This window comes from Stegodyphus dumicola, chromosome 12 (genome assembly GCF_044657685.1).
Source record: "Stegodyphus dumicola isolate Sdum_Otavi_A_Nest chromosome 12, ASM4465768v1".
NCBI classification, from domain to species: Eukaryota; Metazoa; Arthropoda; class Arachnida; order Araneae; family Eresidae; genus Stegodyphus; species Stegodyphus dumicola.
Window position 1 is genome coordinate 69,391,561 of NC_140779.1, and position 12,602 is coordinate 69,404,162.

General features: G+C 32.5%; 1 protein-coding gene across 3 annotated transcripts in view; it reads right to left on the bottom strand.

The window, feature by feature from the left end:
• Nucleotides 1-12,152, bottom strand: part of LOC118199701 (uncharacterized) — a 45,113-nt gene extending 32,961 nt beyond the window's left edge. The window contains exons 1-2 of one of the 3 annotated variants that reach the window (XM_035371611.2): nucleotides 11,344-12,152; nucleotides 4,929-5,156 (exon numbers count right to left, since the gene is read on the bottom strand). In XM_035371611.2, the coding sequence (XP_035227502.2) occupies nucleotides 4,929-5,126 (198 nt within the window). In that variant the 5' untranslated portion in view covers nucleotides 5,127-5,156; nucleotides 11,344-12,152. Of the gene's footprint in view, nucleotides 1-4,928; nucleotides 5,157-11,119 lie in introns of all 3 variants that reach the window. The other 2 variants (XM_035371613.2, XM_035371610.2) reach the window with 2 other exon arrangements.
• Nucleotides 12,153-12,602: the final 450 nt, after the last annotated feature.

Here is a 12,602-nt window from a genome sequence, read left to right on the forward strand (position 1 = left end):
GAAAAATCGATAATCCGGAATCGCCGAAGTCCCGATTAAAGACTTTTGACGAGTCCCGATTAACGACTTTTGACTGTATTAATATTTTTCTTCTAAAATATAACTTTTCTGAATATCTGTATAAATTTGTATATGTATAAAGTTTCATTTCATTTTTCATTAATATTATTTTTCTCTTTCTTTTTTTTTGGGTTAGCTACATGGTATTGCGGCCACCTAACAGAAGTAGGTTTGGCTCATGTAATTACGACAAAGCCAGAAGGCTACATGCCTAAGGGGAGGGATGCCTTCGTGGAGGACGTTCTAAGGAAAACTGGCTCGTATACACATTACATATAAGGAAAACTAAGGAAACACCCAAACTAAGGACAATCCGTTCGCGGGATTCAAAATTCAGACCAAACTACCAGTGCTCTGCGGCTTTACCACTCAGACGCTACTGGGCCTATCAGAAATAGAGTGACCGTTTTACTTAATATAGAACCAGTCTCTTCCGATAAAAATTGCTTTTTTAGGCTAAACCTTTATAAATGCGTTGTTCAAAAATGTCCCAAACCTGAATACCGAAGTAAGTATTAGTTTTGAATTATGCTTTTAAAGGAAATATTGGCGGTTTAGTGTTAGATTAGCATCTCTACTTTATTTTGCTATTAAAAAAATAATAAAGAGAACTTTCAACGTTATCGTGACCGAAAAGAGATGTTTAAAACTCATTGTCACCTCATCGTCAACCGGCAGTTATTTACCATTCTTAAGATAAAAATAAGCAACTCTATTAAAATGTCAGAATCGGGCAAACTCATTTTTACCTACTAACTTTGGTCATTATGATAAAACTTCAAAAGTTAATACTGAGAGTGCTGAATTATTGCATAATTTTTATTTAGGGAAGAGAAATGATTGCGTATACTATATATAAAGAGAGAGAAGAACTGCGATATACGGTGTTTATTCTGGGGTTCTATTGCCTGATGAGAGAAGAAAGATGATAGTGTGTGTAATATTATGATTGTGAAAGACGATTGTGAGTACATAATATTATACATAATATTATTACTAATTAGTTAGGAAAAGATAAATCTATGTATGTTTTTACAGTGTACTAAAACATGCACTATCCAATTCCGATAAATCATATTCAAAAGGCTTTCACGCGATCCAAATCATTTAGTAGGCGTGGTTAGAAAATAAGAATGGAGTTGCATATCAGCAGCGTTTTCGATATATGAAGATTGAAAAATGTAGTTTCTGTGGAAATATATTCAGTTCTGAATAAAATAAAACCATAAAGAATATTTTAATTCTAAATTAAACATAATGCAACAGTTTAGTTTATATAAACATTAACCTAAGTATTTCAAACAAGAGACGTGGTCAATAAAATGTTACAGAATCGCGCTTTTAATTTCCTACAAATTTGAAAGCATTAAGAAGAGCCAGATTGGAAAATTAATATCATTAAGTAAACAAGAAAAATTATTAATGATGTGAAAGTGTTCAAAAGAACCCAGTTGATTAATGAAGAAGCTTTACGGATAATTTTTAAAATCCCATATTAAAATGTAATTAAGTGACCGCCGTACTTAGGTAAAAAAACACTTTTTTCCTTTAATTATTTAATTCATATTCCGATGAGAAATTTCAGCGCTTTTTCAATTTGGCCAATATACACCACACAATAATTAAAAGCACATATGAGATCTTTAAGAATCAAAAAATTAGTTTTGCTGATAAGTGAAGAAAATAATTTAAATATTGAACTTATTGAGAAGTTGAGAAATTTTTTAATTGATAGTAAATTTGAATAATTATTGGGTACGTGTCAGCTAAATGTCACTGTCGACTTAGTGTCCTGTTGATTAAATGACTTGACAGTTAAGTACCCGTAGCTAAACGTCCTGACGGCTAACTCTCTGTGTTGGCCATATGTCCTGTCAGCTAACTGTCCGTGTCGGCTAAATGTCCTTTTCGGCTAAGTGTCTTGTCGGGTAACTGCCCATGTCGGCTAAATGACCTGTCGGTTAAGTGTCCGTGTCGGCTAAATGTCCGTGTCAGCTAAGTGTCCGTATCGGTTAAATGTCCTGTCGGCTAAATGCCCATGTCGGCTAAGTGTCCATGTCGGCTAAGTGTCCGCGACCGATTTTGTAGTCCTCTCACTGTGCTCATTTACTGGGAGGATACTCATGTATGAACTCATACTTTATGACATGACAGCATTATATAGTTAAGTACATGCTAATAGGCGGCACTGCAGAAACAGAGATAACAATCAATCAAGCAGGCAGTAGAAAGTCCAATATGCAAGAAATAGTTGATGTCTTGTTAGTGCATATAAAGTTATATTACACATTTAGTTAAAGAATCCATTAACATCTATTTATGCATTCATCATCAACACCAACACAATACAGTCAAAAGTTGTTAATTCGGACACCCATAATTCGGAATGATCTATAATCCGGACCTCAAAACTAAAAACTTTCTGCGCATGTGCCGCGTTGACACATGCGCATAGGCGTTTACGCGTGCGCGTAAGACCTTTTACGACTGCGCATATGAGTGTGCACAAGTGTAGAATACGTTTTCGCATGCGCGTTTTATGTATAATGGACGTATAAGCTAAAATTATCTAATTATCTATTTCAGTTAATTGTTGATAATTGCGTTGTTCCTTAATTTTCGAATTGGATTTGGCTTATTATTTTTTGCAGACTGTAAGAGCAATTTTATAAAAGTAAGCTTAAACTTTCGATTATATCAAATAGAATTTCCGATATATATTTGTTAATATGTAAAGTATCTAAAGCAAAAGTATGTTTTGAAATCCGAAATCTGTTTATCGATTTCACGCCGCTCAGCGGGGGGAACGCCGCGGCGGGCGCGTAATTAATTGGAAGTTGATCTGTCAGCACTATCCTTATCTTCAGGGCAGATGTTTTTATTTTATTTGGCTTATAATTCCTTACCAAATGTAGTATTTCATCTCGATGAGCTCCGTCTTTGATATGATTTAACCTTTTAACTGTCATGCCCAAGATAACAGCACTGGTGTTCGAAAATGTCACGCTCGAGTATTATTCGGGGTAATTTTTTTTTGAGGGCATCGTATTGTTATACCCGAATATATATCGGGAGACGTTTATTTCGGCTTCATCTCTTTGTCAAACCCGACTGTATCTCGGGAAAAGTTAATGTGCGCTCAGTTCAATAGATGACAGCACTTTACTGAAGATTTCAAAGGTTAGAGGTTATTTGGTTCAAGGTGCATGGGATCTTTTTGTTGTAAAATAGTGTCCAGTTCTTTGAAACATTATATAAATGATTTAGATTCTTCAACCAAAGGTGAAGGATGTGTGTTTGATGAGCAGTATTCATGATACTTCCATGGTCAGCCTCAAAAATAAAAAATGGAGATATACTCAAGCCGAAGATTGTTTCTAATTACGGTCTAACTATGGGTGGTGTAGATCGTTGTGATCAGGAAATATCCTTTCATCCAACAATCCGAAAACGTCAGAAAAAATATTATAAAAAGATATTTTTACATTTACTAGACAAGGTACTCTGGAACTCATATTTGCTCTATAAAAATGTAGTTGGGAAACGTATTACATTTTTAGAATTTCGAATCCAAGTTGTAGAAGAGCTTTTAGATAAATATGATGATGCAGCTTCTGGACAAAAGAATGTTGGCAGACCACCTACAATAAATAACCCTGCCCGTCTTACTGAACGACATTTTATATCCCATTTTCCTCCTATTCCTGCGAAACGTGAGCCTACAAGACAGTGCAAAGTGTGTTGTTCGAAAAAGGATAAAAATGGGGAAAATATAAGGAAGAAATCACGATTCTGGTGTAGTGATTGTGCAACTGCCATGTTGAGTGGCAGCCGCCTCAAAGAAAATATGCAGTGGCTACAAAACTTTAAAAAATTTACCCATGTACGTGAAAATATCAATTTTTAACTACTTAAGTATATTTTATTTTGTACTAAACATTTGGTTTTTGGAATAAAAAAATTTGACAATTTGTGTACCCAAATCATCAAAATAACTTGACAATTAAAGGGTTAAAACAAGTTCCTCGTCATGATAATTCGCTTCCAATAGCGAAGAAAGTAACAGAGGTTATTGAAAACGAAAAAATTTCGATTGACAAATTAGTCGGTGTTCTCGACACAGCAATTATAGGACTTGAACAGCAGAACTTTGTAACTGAAAAAGAAATTATGTCTGTTTAATAGAATTAAAGAGAAAGTATTGTCACATGAAACGAAGCAAAACTTAAACAACTTACATTGAAAGAAATGTTTAATAAAGTAAACAAATAAATATTAAGCTTTTTCTTTTTGCAAATTTCGATACTCTTTAGATCATAATTGTTCTTTATTTTATAAATTATGGTTTCATATTTTTAATTTTAGAATTTCTGCATGCCATCTTACGAGATTTAAACTGATGATCTATAATCCGGAAAAATCGATAATCCGGAATTGCCGAAGTCCCGACGAGTCCGGATTAACGACTTTTGACTGTATTACAAGATCTGGCAGAAAAGAATATCTTAAGTAATATTCAAATAACAATGCATCTTACTTCCATTAGTTGCAAAATACCAAAAAATTATTTTTTTTTTTACAAAGACAATAGGCAAGCATCTACAGTTGCCATATACACATTATATTTTCTCATAGACAGTAAAGAACAGCTATCCAGAGAATTTCAGACAAAACTGCAACAACATACAGAAATCATTGCACTGTTGTGCTTGCACAGATAGGTTAACTAATTATGTGGTTTAAATTGACACATAACCCTTTAGTTCACATTCTCACATATCAGATCCAAAGCCTAAAAAAAAAGCTGATGTCAATTAAAAGATTATACAAATTATTAAAAAAAATCTATAAGAAAGAAACATAATTACCCTCTTATACACATGTTCATACTCAGGAGGATCTTTTACTTTTATTGGTTCAATTATTTCATGCACAGAAGGATCTACATTTATCGCTTCAATACATTCAGGCACAGGAGGGTCAGTATTTATTGGTTCAGTGGTGCAAGATGGGGTAGTTTCCTTAGCCTCTAGCCCTCCTTTATCATTTTCCATCTCCAAATCCATTAGGGCTAATATGACAGTCAAGCAGATTAACTATAAAAAATATGTAAGGCTAGATGACATATAAATAATATTTTTTAAAAATGGTTCAGATTTTAACAACTTGAATGGTTTTTATGTCCCTTCTTTTAAAGTTAATATGGTTTATCAGTACATATTATCAGCAGAATGTCCCAGATGGAACAGGAAAATGTTTTATATGGTACCAGATGCTCCATATATTTTATGGGATACTAGATGAATATACATCAAGACTACCGAGGGAATATTATATATCTTCTGCATATTTAAAAAGTGGAAAAATACATAGAATAATTCTAAAAAAATATTTAACATTTTTAATTAAATGTATTATGCATAAAATGCCTTTATTTAAATCACTACATTTGACTTAAATCAATAAGATTAAAAAATAGTATAATAATATTCTTAAGAACTGCATCAACTGCTTTTAAACACCTTAGTTTGTTAAACATTAAGATAGATTAAGATAAATATCTTACATTTTGCTGAATGGCAACTGACTGGAATTCAAAACAATGCATTTATATTGGACTATATTTAAAATGAACCAACATAAAGTTCGGTTTCAAGACAATAATCCTTTTGGATTAAAAATACATGTTCATTCAAACATATATTTTATACAAAGATCAAAATTCATTAGTTAACAAGTAAAAACAATTATATGCCATAAACCATACATGGGCAACATCAAGCAGTTCTGGGGCCAAATTATGACTCTCTTGCCAAAACAAGGATAAATTATAAAAGCAACCACCTTTTGTTTGGCATAGGTTTAGTCAAGAACTCTATTGATTTCGAGGGCTATGACATAAAGCCTTTTTTCCCCCATTAACTTGCCAACTGCTTCTATTCTAGAATGTCCTTAATTTCAGCTGAAGAGATAAGTTCCTCTTTGTTGTCTACCAAAACTTTTTCATGCTTCTTAATCGGTAGTTTCATGCTTCTTAATCAGTAATAATTTTAAGTTCCACAGAGTTATCATGAAGAAGTTCATTTATGTCTTCTTCATCCTTCTGCAGGCCCAAAGTTCTTTCGAGGACACAATCTCTTCCAAGACTTCCTTTATGCATCCGAGTCTGAATCCTTCAAAATCCCTTTTGGACACCACCTCAGGCCACAAGTTCAAGGCCCTCCCTGAAACATCCCGTCATGCCATATCAATCATTCTTAGGCCTACTGCAATATTATAATGGTCCTTCCAGAACTTGTGAATGTTGAGGTTGGTGCTCTCAATCACATCAGAACACTGGTAAAATGAGTGTTTGGTGAAGTTTTTTTTTTTTTTTTTTGCTTTGAAATAACCTATTAGTCTATGGGCTGTGGGAATAGGATTAAGGTTGGGCGGATGACAAAAAACCTTGAAGAACTTGCACTCTTTGTGGATGTTATCTTCAAGTTTCAGGGGGCATGCAGGAGCACTGTTGAGTACAAGGAGGACTTGTAAGTGCAGTTTATTTTCCTCCAGATATGTTTTTAACAGTGGGACAAAAGACCAGATTGAGCCACTCAATAAAGAACTCCCTGGTGACCTACGTGTGCACGTTCGTCTCTCTCATAACTTGGGAGTTTTTCTTGTATGACCTTATGGGTCTTAAGTGTTCAGATATTTCCTGAATGGATTCTGAAGTCATCACTCACATTTGCTCACAGAACAAGGTTCAACCTATCTTTTATGAGTTTGCGACTTGGCACTCCTTTACCGTTATACGATTGATTCCTCCTTGGCATCCTCTTTCAGAACAGCCCTGTCTCATCACAGTTCAAGACTTTCTGAAGGATGTACCTTTTGGCTTCTATTAGTATCAGTGCCATAAAAATTTCATGGAATTCCTCCACTGCCTTCACATCTGAGCCTGCTAGTTTGTCTTGCCAGAATTTCAGTTCACCTTTTAAACTTTTCAAACCAGCAACAACTTACCTTGAATATCTTTTCAGATTAGTTGTATAAACTGACTGGAGCCCATTCTAGCAAACTGGCATATATAACTCATGTATTCTTGCCAACGACAAATTCAACAACAAATCCTCCATTTTTTCATTTATAGAAGTCTACTGTTTCAGTATTGCTGTAATGCCCTTGGATGGTGCTAAAGCCTTTACTGTCTTCTTCTGCTTTAATATTGTACACATTATAGAAGCAGTAAGCTCAGACTGCTTGATTAATAATTATAAATATATAATTTATGGTAATAATATCTTAATAATAGTGGAAAACTGCACAAATCCACGAAGAATGTGTGAAAGCAAATACAAAATATTATAGAGATATGTTTATCCAAGGTAGTCCAACATGAAACGAACAAGCAAGCTTGCTTTTCAATTTGTTTATAAAGAAACATGTCAAAAAAAGAGACATTTGGAATCAAAAACAGAAAAGTTATCCCTTTATTATTACAACCCTGCTATTAAAATATTAATTATTATATTAAGAGCCTTCTTACTATTGAACTGTGTGAACGCAGCAACTCTACTCCAAGTTCTTTGCAAACTGTTGGCAAGTAGCTGGCAATCCTAGCACAGTCACATTTAAGCCTGTTACAGTTTTGGAACATTAACAAGAGTGTTCTTAAATAATGAGGGACTTGCAAATAAGGAAATGTAGTAAAAAATTCAGACAGCTTTGTATTCACAGTTTTTTCCCAAGAATTCTCCACACAACATGAAAAATTTATCATAAGTGTACAGCGCAAAACATCTATTCTCTCTCAATACCTTTTATTACATTTTCCCCTTTGTCATAGGCTTTTTCTAAATTTTTAATCAATAAAATACCAGCTAACTTTGTAAAAATAAAAATCAGAAGATTTTATAAAAAATTCAGAAAAAGCAGAAAATTAATTTTACAGAGCACGAACGATAACACATATGTAACTTATTAAAAAAAAAAAATTTTTTTTAAATTACACATAGAAAAATACTTATACAAATTAAAACAAATTAAATTAATTTGAACACAATTACAGTAATTCTTTTGCTAAAAAGTAATTAAAAAGTTCTGTTTTATAATATTGATTATCTTGTTTAAATTTTAGAATCAAAAAATTTGAAAATTGCAAAAATGAAAGACATTTTAAAACATAATAAATGAAAATATTTTTTTTTTTTTAAATCTGGAAGCTTTTAAATTTTATAATATGCCCAAAAGAGTTGTAGTGTCCAGATGGGTTAACTTCTATCTGTATACTGGAGTAGCAGTAAACTACACAGAAGAAGAGTTCAAACACTTTATTAACTCTTTAAAATTTACACTGCGTCAACTCGACGCTAACAAACTTTGCCTCTACTTGGGTGGTAACCGAAAATCAAAAGTTGAAATGTTTAACAAGTGATTAACTAACCTACAGGGCTCAGCGAGATACCGAACTTCGATCCTCTCTATAACTAGTGACAGCAGATAAATGCCTTTAAGCCACTTGAACCAGCAATCCGCAATTGTACCTACGACAGAGATGGCTGCTCGAGCCCAACTCTCTAACTTCCCTTCTAAAACCTTGGCATTTAAACTTTCCTCCTCAAAGTAGAATTTGCATTCTTGCACGCACGCTACCAAATTTAACTATTCTGGCACTGACAATTAGGGGAATGAAGGCTTATAGGAAAGTCTGAACTAAAATTTAAATTATTAGTTAAAATAAATATAAATCCCTACAGAGTGTTTTTTCATTTACATACATGTTTTGAAAGGATTGGCTAAAAATGCCACTTTGAGACTAATCGCCACCTCTATGAAATATGTAAAAATGGCGTATCTTTAGAATTTTGGATAGACAGTATCGCACGCTGTGCCATTGCTTGCTTTGAAACCATTGAGTTTGTTAACCGAAAATTCATTAAAGTTTTACCAAAACATGAAATAGATAATAAAACAGATTTAAAATTCAAAATTCGGGCATCCAAATGCCCCTGTTCGGGTGCAGGATTATGTTATTCAAAATTTGATAGCTCCAGGTACCATCGATTCTTCACAATGCAAGAAACATATATACACTCATACAAATTCTTCATTATTTAATTCCTTTAAATGTAATACAGGGCAATAATTTTTGGTGGCAACAATTTAAAAAGTTATTTGCATTTTGTGACTAACAGCCCTTCTGAGCTACCGTCCCTCTAGGCTAATAATTTAATATTATTTTTGAAAAAAAAAAAAAAAAAACAATATTTTAATATTCTATTATTATTTTAGATTATTCTTATATTTGTTAAAATAATTTTCATGAAATTCATATATCACCAAATCGAAGTTTTTTGTACACAAACTGAGCTTAAATTTGAAAAAATCTTAAGCTTACAATGCCCAACTAAAGAATTCATACTATGCCACAAACAGAAAAAGATTGTTTTTTGTGCAAAAAAGAGAACAAATTAAAATGATGATCCAAATTTCTGGCATAAGCATGCATTTCAAATATAAATCTAGGAGATAATCACCAAACTGGCAAAATTTGTAGTGTCTTTACAAAAAAATACAAAAAAAATTATTTTGCGTTTAAGATGTAAAATTAGTGCAGTTTTTCTAAAGGTTTTGAAAAATTCCAGAAAATTGTTTCAACAGTCTACCATTGTCGCTAATCTTTTTTTTTTTTTTTTTTTTAATTTTACTGATTTTTATTAGACTGATAATTTTTTCTGCAAAGGAATGGCCTACATGAGAAGTTCTCAATGGGATCAATGAAATTTTAAAGGGGACTGATGATGATCAAGGGGTCAACAGCTGAATGCATCCGCGATTGATTGGTGTAATCAGATCCAATAGATTAAAAAGAAATTAACAAACTTTATAATTTATTGCTTATTGATATAAAGCTACACCATGTAGTAAGGAAGTAAACATGAAATAAGCATAAGGGGGAAATACATATAAAAAAAAAGGCCCTCGAAACCGAATAGTACCAAAAACTATATATTTTTAAAATCAATTATTTTTTAATATACACATCTTTTATGCAATAAGTACAACATAAAAAAGTAAAATGCAGGAACACAAGGTAACACAACCAAAAACAATACAAAGAACACTAAACTACTGGACCACTTCAAAATCTATGCACTGCATCAACACATCTAACTGCATCTTTGTGGCAAGTGCACCCCCCAAAATTGCATTAACACATCAAATGCATTTTTGTATACTCATTATTTTCTGCTTTTTAAATCTAAGATTTTCATATCCGGCATACAGCATGTACCCGTGAATTTCGATCTTATTTTTTATACAAAATGTGTGCGTTATACGCCGGAGGCTTTAGTGTAGAATTGGATGCCCCTTCGATTAGTGACAATTTTTTTTTTTTAAATTTTGGCGATGAAACCTCATTTCTGGTTACCACGATAGTTTTAACTTTGTTTTAGCTTCTTGATTTTTTTTTAAATGAAAATGGAGTGATGAGTACATGGACAAATTTAAGGCAGCGCGCAATGCCTAGTTTGTGCAATTCTGAGATGCTTTTTTTAAGTGAAAACATGAAACACGTTTAAGTGATCGATGTGTACTTGGACACAGTGTTTGCGGAATTCTTTGACTTCTTATTTTAATTTTGTGTAGCGGCCATCTTAAAATTGTGCCTTCCTGGCGTCGAAAAAATCGCCAAAAAACAAGAGGCACCCAATTGTAAACTTTTATCTACGCTGGAATAGAAGGCGATATTTTTTTCCCCAGCTGTTTCTGAATGAATGCGTTAATTGTCTATTTTTATTACTATTATAAACTGAAGGTGAGTTCATAAAATCCATCAATATCCACAAGTGTGAAAAGTATATATATATATACACACAACCAAAGGTTGTTGCATGCATATAAATGAGATTAAAAAAATATACTATGAAAATATTTAAATATATCAGTAATGAAGTAGTGTTACATATGAATAAAATGTAAAAATAACAATACTGTTTAATTACTATACGATGAATATGAACACTTGTTAAATATAACAAAGCATTTATTATTTACAGAAAACAACTATTACCCTACTCCTAAAGATCCATGACACCAAATAGAAGTGTAAACATAATTGACTGTTGCCAATTAAATCAAAGCTAAATTAGAGTACAAACCTAAATATCGTTTACAAATTCCTACGCATATCTATGACTCCGACATGCAAACATGAAATGGTTCAGTAAATTAGTCTTCCAAGTTTTCTTTCTTATTTGGTCTAGAAACTGATGGAAAAGCTTCATGTTTATTTACATCATCAACACGACTGTTCGACGATATCGGTAAACACTAGAATATCTTTGGGAAAATCAACATGTTACATCTAAACTTTGGAGTATGGATTGATGCATCCTTAGCTAAGGCTCCTATATACCAGGCTGAATCATCAGGCATTCGCGCTCCCAAGTGGGAGATTTAATGGCGGCTCTGTGGTTACGGTGCAACAATTTTTTGTGTTTTTTTTGTGTAAAATGGGCGGATGTACAGCTATTACTTGTTCAAATCATTCACGGAAAGGTCATACATTGGTAAAATTTCCTAAAAATGAAGAAAGAAGAAAAATATGGGTAAATAATTTCCGAAGAGACAATTGGAAACCTGGTCCAGGCGCTGAACTTTGCTTAGTAAGTATAATGTTAATTACGCCTTCATTTAGAGTTTATATCTTCTCTGATGTTTATAATGTGCAAGTAAAGTGAAATTCTTGTGTACAATAACCTGAGTATCTGCTAATTTCTGTAATAATAGCTATAATTAAATTAGTCTAGGGTTAATGTACCCGTCGCCAAACATCGCCAATGTAGATGTTTTGAATGTGGAAAAGAAATTTCTCTTCTAATATAAAGCGCGGATTTTGTTTTCCTGTGCTAATTGTGGAATTTATACTAATGTAACATGAAAATCATTAGCATATTGAAATTTATTAAAAAATAAATAATAATTTGGAAAGTCAAGATAAAATCTGAATGTTTGCTAAAGATATATGTAACATTATACTATAGTTGCAATATCGTTGGAATGATATATAATTTTTTCTTTATTTTATAATCACTATTGTTAAAAAGTTAGATGAGTTGTTTATGCACGGTGCCCACTACTGTTTCTTGGTTAAAATAACTTCCAGAATTTTGACATTGACATCTGAAGTCAATAGAATAAATTGAATAGTGTGAGACAATATATATATAATATGACTTCAATAATTGCAAGGATTGTGCAAGTTTATTTATAATCACAGTATTATACAATTTGGCAATGGAGTAAAGATTTAGAAATGAATGCAGAACATTCAAATTAGTATTTTCTTGTTTCTAATATATAGAAATATAGTCTATTTTCCAGTATAAAAGTTTTACTTAAAAGTATGGGAAAGCAGATTTGTTTCATGCATGATCTTTATAATACTGGTATGAAATGAATGAATTTTAATCTGTAAACAATTTTTTGTTAATATTGAAATGCGTTTCTTTGGGTACATTTTTAGGCACTTGTGGATCATGTCAGACAACATG